Source organism: Meleagris gallopavo, chromosome 8, assembly GCF_905368555.1.
Source record: "Meleagris gallopavo chromosome 8, MGAL_WU_HG_1.1, whole genome shotgun sequence".
NCBI classification, from domain to species: Eukaryota; Metazoa; Chordata; class Aves; order Galliformes; family Phasianidae; genus Meleagris; species Meleagris gallopavo.
Genome location: NC_139411.1, coordinates 509,159 through 531,786, shown reverse-complemented (window position 1 = coordinate 531,786; position 22,628 = coordinate 509,159). Strand labels below are relative to the sequence as shown.

At 37.3% G+C, this 22,628-nt stretch overlaps 1 protein-coding gene across 3 annotated transcripts in view; it reads left to right on the top strand.

Moving 5' to 3' along the window:
* The window catches only part of NRG3 (neuregulin 3), a 357,744-nt gene that overhangs the window by 320,125 nt on the left and 14,991 nt on the right, over nt 1-22,628 (top strand). For all 3 annotated transcript variants that reach the window (XM_085229478.1, XM_085229477.1, XM_085229476.1), the window contains 3 exons: nt 7,303-7,405; nt 11,287-11,413; nt 20,562-20,689. In XM_085229478.1, coding sequence (XP_085085604.1) covers nt 7,303-7,405; nt 11,287-11,413; nt 20,562-20,689 — 358 coding nt within the window. The remainder of the gene's footprint in view (nt 1-7,302; nt 7,406-11,286; nt 11,414-20,561; nt 20,690-22,628) is intronic.

Genomic DNA, 22,628 nt, shown 5'->3' with positions numbered 1-22,628 from the left:
AAATGTTCAATATTGGTAAGTGAGCAAGATACAGAATATGTAAGCTTTACCTGTGGGAGAAATTCCAATGATTGGGCTTCGCTGGTAACAGCAATGCAAGATCTGAGATATAATGAAATACGTGCTGGGAAATGCAGACGTTATTACATTAGATGTTAGGTATACCTATGGTCTTAAATAAGAAAACCCTCATCACCTAAGGAATTACTAAGCCAGAATTAAACAATATTATTGCATTATAAGATTATAATAATATTTTTATCTAACAGTTATCTCCAAACTATGGAGTTATGCATACAGTGACTTAGAGTGCAGCAGTTAAGCATCTGATCTGATGCCTATTGCACTTGGGATAGTCCCAACTTGGGTTAATCTCAGTATACATGTATGTGTATTAACTCATGCAAGAGTCTAGTATCTAAATGTCCTTCCTTTTAATTTCTCCATTTATTAACATGAAGAATGGCTGAACCAAGACCTCAGGAAGCTGCAAAGCACAGCTGAGCCCTTGAGGAAATGGACTTTGTAGAAACAGAAGGTCCCATTACAAGAGGAGTGAATACTGAGTGGAAATTTTGCTGAAAGATTTTTCATGCTGATTTCGAAAAAAAAAAGTTGATAGAAACAATATTTTGAAAGAGCAAAATTGTTTTTTATTAAAAGATATTTAAAAAAAAAAAGTAAGAAAAAATGAAAGCTGATAAAATCAGAGAGGAAAGATATGCAAGAAGCAGCCAAAAATTGACATACAAGAGAGTGAATCACTGTGGAGCCAGGATAGCGTACTATTACTACTCTTACCTCCCAGTTTAGGATGATCATAAAGAATAGTAGCATTTACACAGACAATCAGAGAAAGCGAAGGAATAATTATCTACGAGAAATCTGTGTGGTCCTGAAAGATCTCTAGGACTTGGCAAATAACTAACAGCATGTAAGAATATATATATATGAAAAAAAAAAAGTAAGAATTGAAAAATAAAAGCCAAATATACCTGAATCTTTCTGGAAAGAAAGTATTCGTAACATTATACAGCGTTTAAGCTGCTGTGATTTACACTTGAAAGCTTTTTACGTATTTGTGAAAAGTTAGAAGCGTTTTTATGTGCAGCGCAGGAAATGTTGCAAGTTCCTTTGTTTAATGGAAGACCATTGACTATCGTTCAGATTTTGTAATTTATTGTGCATATGTGAATTTCCTTACCCAAATTTCAAATGATTTCAAAACTATATGGTAGTATGAGATACCAGAATTTGATATTATAAGATGTGAGACTGATCAACAGTGTTATAAACTCAAAGGAAGCTGGAACAGTGCAGAGTATATTCTTGGTTGGTGTTTGGCTGTGAAATTAAATCATTTTTTTGCATATTGTTGTTCTGTGGTTAGTTTGCCATCACTGAGACTGGTCTGATGGTGATTGACCTCATTTAAACGATGGAGATACTTAAAGCTGTGGTTCTCAGTAAGCAAAAATGACATAAGATTTGATTGTATGTCTTCAAGCCTTAGCTACCAGCTAAAATGCTGAAGATGCTAAAACACAAATATTTTTAACTCTTAGTTCGATAGCAGTTCAGTAGAACTGTTCAGTACTAGCAACGAGCATGTACACAGCGGCTGATGAGACTTATGTAATAAATTTTGTTAATAAATGAATAATCTTAACAATCTTAGAAGTGGGATGAAAATAGATCAGAGTAGACTTGTGTTGTCCTGGTTGTGAGTTGTCAATACAGAAAAAACTCCTAACCAAACATTTTCTGAAAGAAATGGAAAAGCTACTTCTCAACTCCTAGCTGCCCACAGAGCTACTTTAAGCAAATATTTAATATGTTTATTATATTGAAATTACTTAACTGAGGCTTTCAACGTTTGCTAGATTTAAACACTTTTTATAGCTGATAAAAACTATAGTTGCTTGCAGATAAAAGGAAATTATTATTTTCTTAGGAAGCTAAAGTTAAAATTAATTTACCTTCAGAATTTGAAAACTTGCTGTTTAAAACTACTTATCAAATACTCACATCATAACAAGTAACAATTACTAAGAATGCTAGCGTGTTCAATCCTATTGCAAAATATTTTAGACATTCTTACTTAACATTAGCCTATCTCATTTTTTTTTGCTTTGTTTTTGAAAACAGAATGAGACAAAAGGTGGAGTGTGATTTCATTTTGTAGCTTGTGTTTTATTTTGTTTTCTAAGAGTGGGTTTGATAGACCTATTTTTTCATGAGATTTTGGTTTATTAATTTTATGAGACTTGACCTTTCACTAAGCAACCTAAAATAACTGAGAGTTCAGGGTTAGAATCATCTGCCTTTGAATCCCTTTTTCATGATGAGTTTTTAACATTCTGCTTAATTCATTACTTCAGTTTGTAATATTCCATGCAAAACCACTGCTAATGCAGTATTAATAGTGTAGAAGCAAGTACTCAAAAATAGGTCGTTCAGAGCGGTTGAGCAGTTGTCCTTTCCTTCTCTGTCCTCTGTATACACAGAAAATAATCCCACTAGGATTAAATGTCAATAGTCAAACGTGTAATGTCATGCAATTGTAATAGATAATGAACTACATCTATTTCACTTGGCTTTTGATAAGGTACTTTTGCTTTAGACATTCCACAGGCACAAGAAAATGTATTTTCTTAATCTTTGTTACTGCTGGCATCATGGAACGGTTCTTCCCAAGAGAGATTAAGTATTACAACTATGAAATGCTTTATGAACTTCAGCCAGCAGAAGTTATCTTGATCCAATTCTAGCCTGAAATGTGAATCCGTGCAATTAACCTTGACATTGCCCTTTCTGTAAGTGATATGGTGTACAAACTTCTGTTCCTTACTTGAGAACTGAAGTGTTCTGAAGCCCTTCCAGAAGAGAAATTCTACCCAGACATAAATCGAAGGAAGAAAACTCAATGACTAAGAAAGGTATCTGAGAACTTGAATAAAGCATAGCATTTTATGTGAACTAGCACATATGCTCTTAATGAAATTGGAGCAGAGTTATCTGGGACAGGTTTTTCTATTTTTTATGTATTTTCATAGGCTTTGTTCCTTTAGAGTTTAAGATGTTTATCAAAGTTTGTCGTGTTAATCTGTGAAATAGGAGAAGGAAGTACTATCCTCGTGGTTATGGAAGATGTAAGGTTCTGGAATTACCCAAGGTCAAAGAAATTTGTGAACTGCTGCTTGTCGTATTTTAACTGCTAAATCATTCTGCCTTAGTACAAGCCACAGCATATGGCAGTGTGCCTGTATGGCAGGTTTTTGCAAGTGAAAGAAGAGGGAAAACTCTTGGGAGAGCTGAAAGTCTGATGCTGAGGCAATCACAGATTGTTTTGTGAAACTTGCAGTCTTGTTTTATCTTCTTCATGAATTAAATTTAGAACGCCTTATATAGTTCAGTATTTGTCACATATGAATCTAAGTCTATTGGGAAATATGCTCTTAACTAATTATTTGCCTTTTCATTTGCGATAATCCATACGTCACTGGAAATCTCAATGTGCGTTGAGTTTCCATGTAGTCCTCTTTTGTTGTACAGAAGACTTCTACACGGTCCCCTGAGGATACAGGACACCAGTAACTTTCTAAGTAGCAAATGATGCTAGTAAGGTATATGAAAGTTACTATTTGTGTTTTGTTATAAGTTTCACTAGGCCATATGCCCAGTGCAGTTCTTTATACTTGGAATAACTTTCTAAGTTACTTCAATGAACTCGGAAAATATACAATAAAACCAGAGGATCAAGTGATTATGGTTGGTGTTGTGGATTAGGCTAACATAGCCTACGTTAGTCTGTTTTTGTTAGCTGACCTTTTTTTTTTTTTTCTCAGTCGTATGGATAGAAATACATATAGTTCTTTGTCAAGGAACCCATACCCATATTCTTCATTTTATAGCAAAGTTACAAACTTACTTACACAACCAAAGCACTATGTTCTTCAGAAATAACAATCATGAGAAAAATGTCTATCCTACATTTTTTTATCCTCTGAAGTCTTATGTGCATGCTTCAGCAGGTCTTTCCACATGCATAAAGCAGACAGATGACAGCCTTTAAGAGTAAATTTTAAAGAGCAAGAGAATCAAAAAGGAACACAACACCTGGAATACGACGTGCTTTTTTCAGTGACAGGTTAAATTTGACTGTAATGTGATCACTAGAAGAAACATTGCTTCCATGGATCACAAATAGTCAAATCAATTTACTATTTTACTGTTCAGCTGGTTGTATGCTTGTTGGTATACGTGTAATTTGAATGCTCAATGGAAATTTTGTTCTGCAGTCTTAGCTGGATTATCCAAGAATATCAATTTAAGCTTATAGTTTGGGTTTTTAGCTGCAACGTTTTCTTGTCTGTTAGTTAAAAGAGGGATCTCTCCCTAGAGCATTTATTCCAATAAAACATAATCGAGCTAATCTCTTTCAGAAGGAATGTATGAATATTTGTGAGTAGAGCGAGACATCTAATAATTTGAATCACTATTTAGATTACCATGTGTAGTTTTTACAGTATGTGAGTACATGTGTGTATATGTAGGCTGATGTGCATCTACAGCTGAGAAGTAATCTTTGGTTCTCTTTTTTGCACATTCACTGGTGTTCTGTTCTGTGAGAGCAAGAGCACTCAACAGCACTTGCTGAAGCTCTCTGGCTTATAGTGTGTTGGTTTTAAGGACCCTCATTTGCACACCTCAGCTACTGAGAGCTCAATTGTACTGTACAAGTTCATGGTGGACTTAAAGCATGTCAACAATGAGGAGACCTTCAAAGTTTGCAGGGAGATTCAGATTAAATTTCCGTCAAAAGGAATGGCTTTGATTTGTTTTTAAAGGAAAAATAAGAAGGATGTGGAAGACTCAAGAATAGAAAAATACTAAACTGATTATATTTTAAGGTGTTTGAAATGGAAAATGATGGAGTCCAATACATAAACACAGATTTCAAGGATATAAAAAATGAACAAAGGTGTCTAAGAAATGGAGTAAAGCTAATCAATAACTAGTTCTTTAAATATGCGCCATACGGAATAAACAGAAAGTAAAGAAAGCATTGATCAGTATATCTTGAAAGCTAGTGACATGACAGGGATTATACAGTCTACACAAAAGACTTAAATCTTCACGTAGTGGTTTGGGCAAGATAATATTGTCCAGTCTCTGAAGTGCTTTTATCTTGGTAAAATGTATTCTAAAGCATCTTTAACAAGATAGTGATAGCTATTCAGAACTGACGAAAGACCATAGCCATATGAAACACAATTTCCCAACAAAATAAATAGTTTTTAATGGACACCTAGGTTGACAGAAAAGCAAAAGTAGGCCTTTTTTTCACAAGACTTACATCTGTTTCTTTTAACCGAATAGATTTTTTTAATTATATGCAATGTCTGAGTGAAATTATTGTTCGTAAGTATGTATGTTTGTTTTATTTGTGATCTTAGGCAGAATGTGCTGAAATTGGTATTGAGTCAGAATAAATTGACAGTTGTGAAGCTGAATCATTCCTTAACTATTTGCAGTGTGTCCACCTTGACAAAGAGATTTGAAATGCATAAGATCAGTCCTTTGAGCATTGTAGTGGAAATGGAATGTGGATAACTCTGTATTTATGCACAGTAGTGAAAAACAAGGAACAAGAAGCCCCAAATCTGTAGTTGGTTGCCATAGGAATTTACTGTCTAGATCCAAATTATATTCATGCTGTAAGGAATGGAACTAGGGCTCTGATGAAATCTATTTTATTGTCATATTACCAATATTTTCTAATGAATTACGTTTCCGGTTATATTTCAGACTTCCTAAGTTATTATATTTGCTTCTTTTTATGTTTAAAACAGTACCATAACAGTGCAATATCTAGAATTTCAAAACTAAATGAGGAAGAAAAGTCAACGGGAGCTGAGGATGTTTTGCATCTTAGAAATGAGTTCTGAATCACTGTAGTATTCTTTGAGTGAGCAAGTAAAGAAGTAACTAAGAAATGTTTGCTACTTGTAATTTTATTTGAAACAGATAGGGAAATTGGACTTTTGCTAGAGACAAATGGCTCTTGAAAAATCCAAATGTTTAGTAATGGCACTGGAGTAGTCTGTGTATTTTTTTGCTTTGTTAATAAATAATTAGTACTGATGAGGTCACTGTACATAGCATTTAGTCATTGCAATAAAGCAGTATAGTATTTAACTGAAGTTCCAGTTAGATTATGATTTTTCCAGTATTTGCTCAGTTTAATCTTGTTCTGTGCCTTGCACACATAGAATGTGGAGTTGCTGTAAACCCACTTAACGCATGAGTCTGGTATCCATGTTCACAGAGGTTCTGCACTGAAGATCTCTGACCTATAAAGGAAATGTAGCTTTGCCAGTGTACTGAGCTTGTACTGTGCTTTGATAATCCTACATGTTGGTTTTCTACCTCAAATTTATCAATGAAAAGATTATTTTATGTGCTATATGTTTTGGAAAACTGACCCTAAAACAACAATCTTATAACAGTTTGTACTATAGAAATGGTTGAATTAAGGAAAATATTTAAGGAGCTCTTGATAAATTCAGTGTGTGAAACTCCATTTGCCTATCAGCTTCTGTCTGCTGTCATGAATAAGAGCTTTCTCTTGTTTTCCTTTTTTTTTTTTTTAATTCATTCTGTTCCTGCTTTGAAATCAATTGGTAGGTGATGAGATTTATTAACAAAATTACTTCAGAAAATTACAGATTTCCATGGTGCATTGAGGCATAATAGTCTTTGGAATCCAAAGTTGGTTGAATTAATTTTTTCACTGACTTATATTTTACATAAGAATAACCATGCAATCAAAAAAAAATAATAATAATAATAAAAAAAAAGAAACCTGACATTTTTCTGGTAGATAAAAATGAGCTCCTGAGTCTTGTGGGACTTTGGGAGAGCTCTGATGGATTTTGCCTTAAGCCAGTTAAGCTCCATGGTTGCAGGGCTCTTTATTCTATTGGCAGTGGAAGCATGATCTCTAAAAAGTGAGAAAAGGGCGTGTAGGGCAGAGAAAATGTTAAACTTCCCCGATTTTTATGCTTACGTATCTTTGAATGTGTTTGGCAACCGTTTTGTAAAACTTTCCTAGGAGACCATAGCTCTGTGAGATGAGAGGTTCAGAGAAGCATCCATTCTGTTGAGTAACTGGACGACTCAGAACTACAAAATCTCACGTATTTGTCCATCCCTAGTGAAACCATGTTGTACAGAAATCCACTTTTTACAAGTACTGTTTTCTGATGCCTTCATAATTCTCAATTTTGCTGTTCACAGAGAGCGAAGAAATTTACCAGCGCCAGGTGCTGTCTATTTCCTGTATCGTCTTTGGCATAGTCGTAGTGGGCATGCTTTGCGCAGCATTCTACTTCAAAACAAAGTAAGAGCCTTTGTCTGGTGTGTTTGTTTTTTAGCTTATGTCCTTTTTATGGCTTTCCAGTTATTCAATTTCTCCCCTCCATTTGAAGCTGTTGTTATTTCCAGGCAGGTTAGAACAGTTCTCCATGGCTAGAATATCTAAGTGAAAAAAACAAAACAAAAAAACCATACACACAAAACAACAACCACCTAAGAAGTATTGCATGTCCTTTTTGTTTTCCAGTACCAGGAAAGAAGAGACTGTGTCCCTCGTATTCCTTTCTCTGGACAATAATTGGCATTAATCACTTCCTTATTTTGAAAAACCTTTTTTAAATTTTCTTTCTACGTTTTGTTTTCCTTAATGTCCCTCTTTTTTCTGTATGCTGGGAATAAAGGCAAAAGTTAGCTATGTATGAACAGTCAAGTTCTTTGTGGATAACTGCAGCCATTAGCTGCCAGTTGTAAACTGATGATGTGAGCTGCATAACTGAGTGTTTCTAATGCACAAGAATGTGGAACTATACAACTAAGGTGGAATCATCTGTACTAAGCTTTTTCCAAGCAAAATACTTTCCATTTTATTTTTCTTTATCTCCCCCACTGGACATTAATATTTATAGTGTGTGTAATTTGACTTGGACAAACCTCATGGCAATTATGGGATGTGCTTGTTAACACCACTGCATTTATAAATATGTTCTGTATGGCCATCATCCCTCATTGCTGTTCAAACTGGAGCTATTGAGAGAACATGCATCAATATAAATAGTACCTACTTGAGGTTAGCCATGGTGGCTGAGTGTCAAGAATGTGGAGGTTTCTACCGTTTAGAAGTTTGGATGCTTATCTGAATGCACACACACACAGACTGTAAATTTATTTTAATGGGAAGGAAATTTGATGAAAACTACTTTCTATAAGAAAAAAATAATGTTTTGACATTTCTCGCAGGGAAAGGAGAAATGCACACTGGAAAAGCCACCAGACCTTTTTATTTTTTCCCCTTTCTGCACAAATTTCAGCACTACTATGCACATGATTTGAGTGAAGACTTGAGCTGGTTCTTTTTTTTCTAACCCCCCTTATCTGTTCTTATGACTTGAGGGATTCCATTTAAACTGTTCTTTCGAGCTAGAGTCTGACAGGCACATAAACCAAGGGGATTCTGTGGTGGGGCAGCTATTTTTAAAAATAATGAGTAGAAATAATGCATCAAAGTTGCACTCACAGGACTGCAGTGGTTCCCGTCTCAGGTTTCTATTTTATTATTGGTTTTAACTGATACTGAAGAGTTACTGGGAAGAGTTGAAGTGTACTTATGCCAGATTCTGGAATCTGAAATTTGAGGAGTATTGAGAAAATGAGCACCTTCAGTTCTGTCAAGAGGTCCTTTCAAACATAGGAAGCACAGCAGTGTTAGCATACTAATCCCTAAGACCCTGACTGTGGTCCCATCTTGCAAACTGTCCAAAAAATTAAGTCATTTCACTGCTTTGTCCCTACCTTCATGGGAAGTTAGCATGCCTGTTAGTTGTTGTCATGGATTCGGTTATCTAGACCAGGCAGGTGAGATAGTAGAGTTTGCCCCGTCTAAGGCAGGAGGTGGGAATGCTGTGGCTATGCAGAAATAGCTGGAGATGACAGAAGCTATAGAAGTTAAGTAACATTGCAATTTCTCTTGCCTTTCAAATTGATTTCTTAAATGTGTTCACTGCTTGTGAGGTTTTTTCCCCTTTTGTTATTAGCACCATTCCCACAAAAGCCTGGAAAAAGTCAGTAACTATTTATCAGTCTGCATGCTGTTTTTCTGCTAATGCCTTGACTCAAACTTCAGCAGGTGACTATGGTTGCATACCAGGCTCACCTCAGTACAGGTCAGCCTGGGAAACTCCCTTTAAAAGCATGATTCCAAATCATTGGAGACTAAGGAAAACATATTTGTTCATTCCTCTTGACCTGAACACCCATGTGAAGCTCCTGGCCCACATAAGAGTGCCTAAACTGGGTTGCATAGAGGCTGCATAAAACACTATTGTATCTGTGACGCTGGCCAGTGTCTCAAGGGTATAAAAGCAAAGTTAAGGCTGAAGCAGCAAAGTTAAAATGAATCAACCATGATGTGTGTTAGCACAACAGATTTTCAGGATCTTTTCATCCTGCAGACGTGTCTCCATCATGCCTGCAGGTTATCCAAGCATTTCTCCTGTCTGGGAAATCATCTTCTTGTTTAACTTTTATCAAATATTATTAACATCTAGGAAAACTGAATGGTGCACAGTCTGGCAGGGGTAAGGAAGTTTATTTGAAGAAGCAGACCCTGACTTCTTTATTCTGATGTTTGTATAACACCTGCTGCTAGATGTACGTGATTTGCTATGCACCATTGTATTAAAAATCCTTTTTTAAAATATATTCTCTCTGGGGAAGTTAGAACCTTATAACTAACTGCTATACCTTCCAATTTTTCATTTCAGAATAGTAAAGAAATTACTCTTAAGTGTTAACAACAGAGGGGAGACCACAGTAAAAAGCAATGGGCTTTTCTTTATGGCTTAGGATTTTATAGATGACCAGTGACTTTCTTTTTTTGCCAAGATAATACTTTATTGCAGAATATCTGTGAAGTATAGCACAGAAGGCTCATTTGTTTTGAAGACTAAAACTATGAAATAAATATATGAAGCAGTAACTTTGAATTATTAATTTCAAGTTTTATAATCCCGCATCCTATTTTTTGGCAAAATAAATACGCATAAACTTAACATCAGCATTAGGTTGCATGAACGTTAAAGAGAAACTAATTATTAAATTGTTTTTCTCAGTATATTACCTTATAGAATCTCAGTTGTAATGTTAAAAATCACTCACAGCCTGCTAAATTTTGGCTCAGCACCAACTGCTGTACAGAAGCTGTGCATAGCACAGCAAAGCAGGGCTGCTGCTGCTGGCTGGTCCTTGACCTTGCTGGGTGGGCTCCAGGGTCTTTGTGGGATTGCTGCATGCAGTGCATCTGCTGGGGAGAATAAGGTAGAAAGGAAAGAATTAAACTAGTACTGGGGACTTATTTCTCATTTAGAACTCCAACAGTGTATCTTTCTAAAAGATCAGTCTCCGATTAAAGGCCTCAAATATATTCTGCTGACTATATTTGCTTAACTGAGCTTTATCTGCTGGCAGAGGATAAAACACTTCCTTAAAATAGAGTTTTCTGTCTGAAATCCACAATAATGTGTAGAACTTGAGAACTCAGTTAGTCAATATAATATGGCAGAAAGAGAAAGCTGTTTTTAATCATATAGTTATCTCTTGAATATTGCAAATGACTTGTCTTAGAGGCATTTCAGCTGTGACATAGTGGATCATAGTGTAATATGTCAAAAATAGCCTCAGATACACTATCGATGCTTTTTTCCAGATTAAAGCATGTAAGCAAAAGCTGATGTATGCAAAATAGTAGGTGAAGTCTAATGAGGTGCTAGCAGAAATGTTTGATTTTGTCACACATTTTATAACAAATAGAGACAAATGCCTGCTGTGTTTGCCAAAATCTCTGTTCCAAATCTGAGCAAAATGCTTTTTTAATATCCAGGCCTACTTGCAAGCTATTGTTAAATATGTTAATCTTTCTTTCAAATTTTTGTGCTAAAACAGCCAGCATGCTATTGTAGTAATCTGAGAATAGAAGACATTTTTGAGAGAAGAGCTCTTTTCTTCCTTTGTTCAGCTTGTCCAGAAAATGACCACTGCATTGAAATATTAGACACTGGTGAATTAACGCAGCTGGTTATTCCAAAGTGGTGAAGTTTGGGAAGAAAAAGGACCCCTAGTTATGTAAACATCATGGCTATAGTAGGAGTTGAAACTAGCTCGCTCTTACATGAATTTTATTTCTCTCTGCAGGAAACAAACAAAGCAAATTCATGAACAGCTGAAAGAAACACAGAATAGGAAAACCTACAGCCTAAATGCTTCCAGCATGATGGCAAAGTCAGAGTGTATGGCACAAAGCCGAGTCCAGCTGCAAAATGTAAGTAATCCTGCCAGCTACAACATTTAATAGGCTGGCTGCATTCCTGCCGCTTATGGCAGAACATCACCATGTTGCTATTAGCATCTGAGCAATGGGAACAAGAATTCTCTCATCTTACATAAAGTTTTTTTTTTTATCAGGACAGTTAATGGAAAGCACCAAGCAGGGATTTTTTTAAGAAAAGTTATTTCAATGAGCCCTGGAGCATTTTGCTCCTGCAGTAGAGTTTGCTGAGCCCCCTAGTTCTGTATTCAACACTGAAAGTGTCTATCTGAGCATTTCCCTGTACCTTAGCTCGTAAGTATGGTTTATAGGTGAAGTGGGGGACTTAAATCTTGAGTGATTTTGAATCTTTCAATACAGCACGTTAATGAATCTGGGGGAAAAAATGTAGAGATGAGACACAGTTAATTCAGAGTAAATTCAGAACCTAGACCTAAACTTATGCATACTAACTAGTGCCCGAGGTAGGCAGTTCAGATGGTCTCATTTGCCTGGGTTTTGAGTTAAACAAAGGGACTTCTGATAGTAGAAAGCAATCTATTCAAACTAAATTTGAAATGTATTTAGTCATGTTCTGAATATAGTTATACTTGAGTTAATAGAATCCCACGGTGATGAAATATGTAGTTAATTTTAAACAAGGAAATGGAAGACAACTGATATATTTAGTCCTTGATGCACATTATTTTCTAATGCATGCTGTTTTCTTCCTCCGTTCATACACATTTGAAACAACTGAAAATAATGCTGTTAGCAAGGCCAAAATTGGAGTATAACAGGAAACAGTAAAAGATGTATCGAATCCTTTCTAAATGATTAATTCTTATAAACAAATGAAAATCTCAACTGTGAGTGTAAGAAATATCGAGCAAAGTGTCATTGTCGTTTCAAGGAACTACTCTGTTTGCCAGATTACATCAAAATAATGGGAGTCAAGCAGAAGTGAGCTCTCAAGCCCTCTTAGCCCCAGATGCCTCTGTTCCTCATTTACATCAAATGAAAGCCCTTTTAAGCAGTCTGGAGTGAGCTGAACCTCTGTGCTGTGACAGAAGAGCGCGAGTTAGAGCACCGCTTGTGCTCACCAGAGGTTTTGTTTTTTAGGAGCCCGTTGTGATGGTTGTTACGTTTTGTGATTCAGATAAAATTCACTGTATCAGAGGGGAAGTTAGCTTCAATAAATGGACACTGACAGTTTAGGAGGCCTTCTATAGTTCCTTGTTTAAAATTAATTTAATTCGGCCATATTTTACTTCTTGCCCTTAAAACAAGCTGTTAGTGTTGCTGCCTTGTGATGGTGACAACGAATGTTAAATTTGCGAAAAGCTTTTGTGATTCTTTAGTTCTAACATGCATACTGGCTCGTGGTTAACACTCTTTTTCTCCTCTCTGTAATCCGGTGCAATATTTTCTCAACCTGTCATCACAAAGAACTATTTGGTGTCCTCTCAGCATCTGACGAACACATCCTCAAGCTTTAAGTCATTTTCTTTTGCCATAACAATAGCTATAATGACTGAGCAGCCATTTGTGCATTCCAAATATTAGAGATTTAAAGCCATGATTATTCTTTATTTTAGGCCAGATTTGTTTTTCAGCTTTTAATGCTGTTCAAACTAGAGCTCTCAGTGCTGGTAATTAACACACCATTTTCTAGTTCCTGTAGCAACTAGCAGGGAGCAGTTTTATCCTTGCTATTAGTGCATTTTTCCTCTGGGAACAAAAATACTAAGAAAGAAATGCAGAATGACCTTGTGCAGGATGTAATGTAACTGTGCAGGACAAGAATGGTTTCTATTGTTAGAAAGATTTTAGTGCAGGAATGCAAGTAGGCAGTTCATTAAATATTTACAGATCTTGGCAGATTGGAGAAAAGGAAAACAGGGTAGGGGGAGGAATTGATGAGAGAGCAGAAAAGGACTTGGAAATGGTATTGCTTAGGAGTGGCTGAGTGTCTCCGCATCAGAGCCCAGGAATCTGCCCTGTGTGTATCTGCAGGGTGAGGCAGAGACCAGGTGCTGGTGGGCAGCTTCCTAGGACTCACTTCTGTGGAGGTGCAGCAGTCACTCTGGAGGTGATTTCTATGAGGTTCCTGTCCGCAGCACCCCATGGATTTGAGGAGAAATCTTGGCTCTACTTATTTCCAGGGACGAATACAGAAACTTGAGAAAATGAAGGTTGTTGTTTTCAGGGGTTTTGCTTTATGAAATCCTAGCAGCCTCATTATTCCTAATCCATGTGCTCCTCTTACATGAGAAATCTGTCTTGCTTATGTTCTGTCCTCCTTGTTTTCCCTGAAACTTCTCCCTTATTTTTCTACTTCCTATTCATAATAGACCTAGTGATGCTTTCTTTTTTTTTTTTTTTTTTACCCTGCCTTCTATTCTCTGTACTAGTTCAAACCTGAAAATAGCTGCATAACGTTCATTATCCTTTCTTTATTCCTTATCCTTTCTTCCTAAGAAGAAAGGTTGAGGAAACTGGGCTTGTTTAGCATGGAGAAGAGAAGGCTTTGGGGAGATCTCATTGTGGCCTTCCAGTACTTGAAGGCAGCGTATAAACAGGAGGAGGAACAGAGGAACGGCTGTTTATGAGGGTAGATAGTGATAGGACAAGGGGGAATGGTTTTAAACTGAGCCAAGGGAGGTTTAGGTTAGATATTAGGAGGAAGTTCTTCACACAGAGGGTGATGAGGCACTGGAACAGGTTGCCCAAGGAGGCTGCGGATGCCCCATCCCTGCAGGCATTCAAGGCCAGGCTGGATGTGGCTCTGGGCAGCCTGGGCTGCAGGTTGGCGACCTGCACATAGCAGGGGGTTGGAACTGGATGGTTATTCTATGAATCTGTGATTATCCTTGATGACAGTTGTAATGTCTATTCCTAAAGAGCCCTTGCATTTGAATGCAGAGGTTGCTGCATTTACTAATGGATGCACAGATATTTCCAAACGTTGCACTGCTCTAGGAAGAAGCTTTACATGTAGCAGGTAGTGTTTCAAGTGTTTTGGGGCTTTAAAGAACTCGATCAATCTCAGTGAAGTGCTGTCACTTCCTTATTTCTTCTTTCCCATTTTACCTTTCATTGGACTTCAGCAAAAGAATTAATTGTTGTTATTTAGTTTGAAAGTCAATTTTGAATCTCTTTAAATGAGAGGATCTATGTAAATGCATCAGAATTGCTGTTAAAAGCAGGGGAAAAAAATAACCTACCACATTTCATTTTTTGAACAAATTATTAAAATGTATTATAAATTTATATTTTATTCTGGTTTGACTCTATTTTTGCAAGTGTTTGGGTTGCTGCAAAAGGGAACGCAAAAAAAAAAACTTTAGGCCTTTGTCCCTGTGACACCTCACCTCAATGCCAATTTAAGCTTCTTTACAATAAAAACCATGCACAATGCTAAAAGCTCTGAATGCTTGATCTTAAAACATTTCTCCCGATCTGTCCTAAGATATGGGCTGCCTTGTTTGGCAATCCTCATTTGAAAAGGTAGTATTTGAAAAATGAATTGGAAGTGGACCTTCCTCCAGGTTCGTTAAACATTCATATGGTGGAAGGGTTGCTCTTTCTCTTTTTAAGGAAATTGGATCAGCTATTCAAGTCAAACAACTGAATAGTCAGGGGAAAAAAAAAATGGAGCCGGGTGGCTATAAAAAGGAGACTTTTTGGAACTGCCTTACTTTAAGAAGATGCAATCTTTTGTTTTATTTTGCCCATTTTCTGATCAGTACAGTAAAAACAGGTGAGGAAGAGTGGTGGCCATGTCTTGGCATAGTATAGGTCAAGCACCATGAGTAGTGTTAAAGCCTTTGTGATAGCTGCTAGGTGGCCTCTGCTTCTATGAGGTGTAGATGTGGCTTTGTGCTCCTTCTCATTATCCTTTTATTGAAAGCATTCCAGAAAGTCTTTGAGGAACAGAAAGTATATGAACAGGTAAAGGTCTGCAGCAACTGTACTTCAGGAGCTCTGGTAAACACTAGGAGCATACTATTCAGATTTTTGGACCCCCTAAAAAGTATCCTAAATGAATGATGCCAGCATACGGTGCTATAAAAATGTTGGGAAAGAATAGGCCCATCTGGTACACAACAGAACACAAGCTTGCTGATAGAGTCAGGGTCCAGGTTGAGTGCTGTGACTCAGCCAAGCATGAACCATATACAGGTCGTGCCATCTTCTAGCAGCATAGTTAGTCCTTTTTAGTGAGGAGAGCTACTGCAATCACATTCATATCCAACAGCTGGCATTGGGATACTGCCCAAATAATTCAGTGTAAGCATAAACAAAGTAGAAAGCGTCTGAGGAGTTTGGGTTTGCTATTCTATCAATATTAACCAGCTTGAACTACTCGTGAAAAGATTTAGCTCTTTGCACAGCTAACCAACGGCTCTTCAGCGTGAATGTGTGCAAACTCACCTTCCTTGGCTAGCACCAGGGTTGAGGAAGAATGCAAGGAGTTTAAGAGGCTTAAGCCAAAATGTAGATATCTCCCTGCCACTGGATATATTACAGGGAATAAAGCTTTCTGTTTGTATCAACAGCAGAAATATTTTGAAGCATCGTATGCTTTCCTTCCTGCATTTGAATCTATTACATCTCTTCTACTTCCTTTCTCAGTTCAGTTTTGATTCTGTGAATTCCTACTGCTCAGAGCTGGTAATTGCATTCACCTGGACTCTCAGTATCGATTCCATTGTACAATAAAGGAGACAAATTAGATAAACAACATGGTATTCCGTAAGCAGGATTCATAAACAACGGTTTGAATGGAGCTATTAGTCTGTTAGTATTTCTCTGCAATTTCCTTCAAGGATACTCCTTTTACCAAATAATTTGACAGCAATGTGCAATTTGTTGCTAGGTTGGCAGGGAGCTTGAATTTGGATAACTATTTCCACATTTTGCTTGGCAAAAGTTCAGGCTCCTGTCTCCTACATTCTTTTTGTAGTTACCCCATTTTCTGTACACCATTTTTCTTCTTTACGAATGCAGATGTACTGATAATCTTGCAGTAGGCCTTCAGTCAGGAAGAAGGTTATGTGCAAGTTCTTAATGGAGGATTTTTGAGTTACACAGGAGATTTAAAATTTACTTTACCAGGTGCATGAAGCTTGGGACTTCCTAGTATTACCTATGTCTTCCCAAAGAGATTATATCACTTCGAGAGATATTTAATGAATGTGGTCCACAAGACTGCAGCAAATGGTTACATGTCATCATACGCAAGCAAGGATGCTCAGCTGCCCCTCTTAGGCAAACACTCTCTGCGCCCTACACACCACCTACAGGCAGGAGGACATGTCCCAGTTCCACTTCTGTATCTCTGCAGATCACCAGGCTTGGTGTCTCCTGGTGTTTACTGCCTCCTTTCTACACCTTGATTACAGAGTTTCTTTAAATTCTCTTAGCTTTAGAAGACCAGCAAGAAAAGCAGCAGAAGAGTTGCCATTCCTTTTGTGATTCTGACAGTTGGCACGGTTGTTTAAAATAGCCTTTTTCATCCTTATGGCATTTAATACCTTCTCCCGTGATACTAAGTGGATCTATTAATTCCCCATCACATCCCCTCTGAGGTGCCTAATACGCTTTTCATGCTGTAGCGTGTGGTTTCACTTCTCACTACACTTGTTTCCAACAGCTTGTAATCACAAGCTTCTGATTTCTGATATTATAACAAGACGACAAAATTTATTTTTGTGACTGTTGATGCTTGTTGATACCATATAGTAAATAAACCTAATCACTGTGATAGAAATGCAATTAATATATGTTGAATGCCAGACAAAAGTATTTAGCTCTTTTCAAAGATGAGCGTGTTTTTACCTGAGTTGTGATGTGATTTATCAGCTAAGATCAGGAGCAGATTTACCAATTCAATAACTTGTCACATCTTTGGAAGAAGTGCCATAATAGAGAAACTTGAGCTTGCTGGCCTCTGTCTAGAGTGCTGGCAGCAGAGCACAGGGAGTAGCTGTGAAGATGCTCAGTATTCCAGCTGATAGGCTGATGGGGCAAGGCCAGCCCTTCCAGAAGTGGCTTTTGTTCTTCACCTCTCTGAATGTAATGCAAATCTGATACTCTGCCTTCCCAGTCCTTTTTGAAATGGCAACCTCATATCACTTCTCTTCCAATGCAGATGCAAATCTGAACTTTATTTTTTTTGTTACTATTTGAGAGATATCCATTAAGGAGAAGGAGCTGGAGGGAGTTGTTTTGTTTTGCTTAATCATAGGACAACAGTGTCTGGCTATTCTATAGCATGTATGAGACGTTTGTCACCTGTGGATCCTAAATTTAAGAAAGAATAATCCAAAACATAGAGCAGGGAAATGACTCACAATGATACAGCAGGTCAGTGGCGGAGGGTGACTTCTTGCAGACTCATTTAGCATTAGCAAGTGTAGTGGGTGAGATTTTATTGTCAAAGAGTTGGAGTAATTGCACATAACAGATGATTTTCTCTGCAAAACCATGAAGAAATGAAAATTTGCAAAACGCTTTATTTTCAAATGCTTTCATTATTCTTTATTTTATTTAGCCATATACATCAACGTTTCTTTTACATCAGCTCAAAGAAACACGCATAATTAACCAAAAATATAATAAAACCATTAAAAAACAAAACAGAAACATCAGATACAGATGAGATTTCAGGGATGCTTTCAACCCCCCAGAGCAGTACAGTACTCTGATAGTGCTTCACAGCTTATCCCCTGCAGTGGCTTAGTGTCTGGCAGCTCACAGCAAGCAGAGGGCTCTGTGGGTTGCAGCTTGGGTGACAGCTGGGGGCAGTAGGGCTGGTTCCACTGGGGCACAGCTGGGTGGCAATCCCCCATCCCACCCTGGGAGCTCTGCTTGATGCTACTGTAAACTTCTCCCAGGATTCTGATTTTTTCTCCAAAGATTGTCTCAGAGAAAGAATGTGACGTTTATGGTTAAGCTAGAAAGGAGTAAACCCAACTGTGTTTAATTCTATGAATGATGTGCAACATCTAAATAAAATTGATTCCGCTGATTGTTCACATTCTCTGTATATTTGCACCCTCAGTTGAAATTGTGATATCTTATCAGTGTAATTGACATTGTTGTGATAATTAGTGAGCGATGGATCTGGAAATGTCATGAAATAAATGTTGGATTAAGAAGAAAGAACCAACCTGAGCCTGGGCACTAAATATTTGGGATTGCAGTGGGCAGCTCATGGGGGACCCTGTTCTTCCTCAGCTGTGGTGAGCAAAGATGCTCTTGTGTGTGTGATCCCACCCAGCCCACATTCACTTTAACCTTAGATGTGGCAAGAGGCATACCTCATCCCAGTTTAATCTCTGTGATTCACTTCATGCTCGTGGTCCTTTAAAGCCATTTGGATCTTCAATTTAATATCATGAACAAACATGAAAAAGGACAGAAATACCTTCCTAGTGCTTACAACTCATTCTTCCCATAGCTCAAATTGATTTATTCAGGTCAGAAATCAGTGTCATTGCTGCAGCTGGCAGAAGAAACATTAAAGTTTAAAACTGTCACAAACATGAGCACCTTAAAAGACATGCTTCCATCTGAATGCTTCATCTACAGTAGTGACAAATGACAGCTAAGATCATTGTAACTAGAAGAAAACCGAGTGGAATATGTTTCTTCTTATTATTTCAGTTGTTTTGTGTGCAATAACATTTTGCATATTGCCACTTTCACAGCTTTGCCTTCAGAAGCCCTGAAGCAGTGATTTTGGCCCCTTTCCTGTGGGTATTTCACACAACAGGAAGAGATGGAAGAGATAACTTAGGAGAAAAATTGGAAGATCTTTTGGTTTTTTTTAATCAGCAGAAAATTGGTCACAAGTAGTTCAAGACATTCTGTGAACATGCTCTGAAACTAGTCAGAAGAGAGTAGTCTTTCAGACTTTCCTTTTTAGTTTTGCTAAACTCTTAGGAAATGTAGATAATTATAACAAAGGGAATTAGGAAATAACTTCTCCTTTTTAAGGAGTTCTCACCTGGCCTTTTGTTAGACAACAAAATAATTATGGGGAAGAACTGTACCATGACAGAAATCTTACTGTCTCCTTCGCAAATGATTATGCTGTTGTATAATAGCAAGGCATTTATTTTACCACTGTATTTTATTCACGTACATTGTATTTTTTTCCTAAAATATTTAATCATGTAATAGATCCCACAGTACCAACTTGCTGTAAAGCTACCTAGTACTAAAAGTACAAATTCAATGAATAGAGAAAAGGACTGAAGAAGAATAGACCAATTGGGTTTAGTGCAGTTCATCTCAGCATAGCGTCAGAAATGTTATCTTTCTCTTCTGTTTCTTTTTCTGCTCTTTTTCATAAGTCCTCATAGCTCTGAGGTACTGTCCAATAGCTGCTAACATTGATTCTTCTTTCAAACCAAAATGCACCCTTCTTATGCTTTGACTTCCAGGCTCTATTCAGGGACGGAGTGGGTTTTTTTTTTGCTGAATTTCCAGCTGAATCTCAAAGCAAGAAGAGGAAAACCCATTCCTGTTCACATCCGGTGTCTGCTTTACAGACCTTTTTGTCACGCTGTGCACCCAGAGATTGCCCTGCACGCACAACTGTCACAAGAAGAATTATGCTTACACTGATACTACTAGCACAGATACTCCCAGGTCAGAAGTTTCAGGTGCAGAAGGGTTGTCTGGCTCTACAGATAGGATTCAAATGTTTTTCTTACTTATCTGTTGATACAAAAGCTATTCAGTGTGGTTTTCCTAGTTATGCATATTGATGAAGGGAGTGTTTGACTGAAATCACCAAAGGACACAAAAAGGTGCTTAACACTGTCTGTGATGTGTTTTGTGACCTCAGGCACTGCATGGACAGTCACAAAAGCAGGGTTTTACTCAAAGGTGTCTGCGTTGCCTTTTGTTTTGGGCAGATCAGTCAGTAATTTTGCTGCCAATGTGGACATTGGATTTCTGATGTGCAGAAGGTAATGGGGACAACAAACCTTGGCGCTCTTCACTTGTGTAAACAGCAGTGAATGGATGTATTCCTGATTTTAATTTTTAAATTAAAGCACTTCTTATCAATTTCAGTTCTCACTGAATAACATCAGCAATGTATTTTGAATTTTATATATTAATTAATTTATTCTCTGTGCTACAGTACTCCAAAACAGATAGGCATCCTGGGCCTGCTCTGGACAAAGTCATGGAGTCCAGCTTTTCAGGTCCTCAGTCTTTCCCAGAGGCTTTGTCTCCTGACAGAGGAACTCAGCCCATCAAGCAGCACAGGTGAGCAAACAGCCATCAGGGGGAAGGGGTGGTGGAAACTGAGGGATGTTGCTAGGGGGGTGACACATGGGTAGGAGGATTGGGCAAGAATGCTGGGAGATATGGAGGACCATAGTGTGCTAGCAGAGGATTGCATGAGGTGATAACTTAACTTCTGTGGTGTTTTGTGTAAAGCCAAGAGGACATTTGTTGGAGTCATGTTCCTTCTCTTTCGTTTGGAAGATTGGCTAAACCAACAATAGTGTGCCATATAAACCAGGAAGGGATATTTGAATCCTACTTACATTAATCTTACTTAAACCTTTAATTTGGAATGAAAAAGTAATGCCAACTATTACATCAGATGCTTTTCTTTGGGTTTATTCCTTATTCTATGCAGATTTTCAATACGTGCATAATAGTTTTACTAAGTGTAGATGAACTATGTTGCCCAGAATGATTCCTGCTTGAAGTTCTGTGGATATTTTAATCCCAATTTAATCAAAAGGTGAAGCTTAGAAAAAATATGGTGATATTCACTTGCCCTTTATGGCATAATTGCAACAGCCCAATTTGAAATTGTTTAGGTGCTGAATTATTACGTTATTAAGCTTTAAAGTGTGGAAATAAGGACTGAATATTTCTTGCTTACAAGGAGTTCTTGAAACAAGAACTGAATGACACTAAACTCCCTGTCTTCCATACGGAAATGACAGAATAAGCCACATTGAAGTTCTAGTAAATTAATGCAGAATTCCACAGCACTCACTTGAACACATTCATGCACCAAAACCTCTCTTTAGAAAGGGGAAAAAAAACTAGATTATTTCAGGTGTCAAGTGTTGGGCTGCATTAAGAGTCTACCTCAGAACTGTTTTAAGACAGCTTGATTTATAACAAATTCTTTTTCATAGTTTTATAACTTAAGATTTATTATACAAGGGCCTCGCTTTATGAAAAATGCATCAGACTTTAACATGCCAATTACTTATAAGACTGTATTTGATTTATGCATCGTGACAGCTTCGTAAGTCACTCAGTTTCTGTACTTTCTAAATGCTGTGCAGTATGAAGTTTTTTTTGTCCATTTCATTTGGTGTCTTTTTGTAATGTCCATCTAATTAATCACAGTCTAGGTACAATTAGCCCTCGTTTCTGTACGTCAAATATAGATTAGAAAAATGAAGCTTACTTTTTTTTTTTTTTTTTTTAAACAAGGATGCATTTTGCTCTAAGCATGCCCTCATTTCATTACATTGAGATGCAGTGACGCAGGTCTAAAGTGGTCCTAGCTGAAGTTCTCGTCTCCCTAAAATGAACAGTTAGGCAAAAATAGAGTGGTGCCTTGTCTTCAAAACACGACATGGACCTGGAAATATTAGAGCAGCTCTGCAGGATCCCATTTTATGCAATTGTTAAACTGTCTATTCTTTTTCTGTTCTAGACATGCTTTCTCTATTTGCATTTTCAAGGGCATTAGTGGCTGGCGATTATTTCATAAAATCAGTAGCTCTCTGCTCAACAGTTTCTAAAAAAAAAAAAAAAGAAATTTGTCCTGGCGTTTGGACTATCAGAGCAGGAAATCATTCTGGCTTGCTGAAATTTGGCTGACAGAGAAGAGATCGCCTGGTTATTTCACTAAGATTACTGGATAATAAGTTTTCTCACTCTGCCAACCTCAGCTGAATGCAATTGATATAAAGATGACAGATTTTAATCACCACTGAGTCTTACTCCTGAAATATTTCCTCTTTATTACTTGCCATTATTATTATAGAAGTATTTAATATTTTTTGTTCCCATATGTAGAATAATCCTTAGTTATAACTGGAAAGTAACAAGATGTTTAGTGAGTACACTTATTGTAAAGTTTTAATGCTCAAAAATTCATCTCGGATTATCTGTTGTTTAAGAAAGAAAGCCCTTACTGTCTTTGTACACATAGTAACAAATTATGATT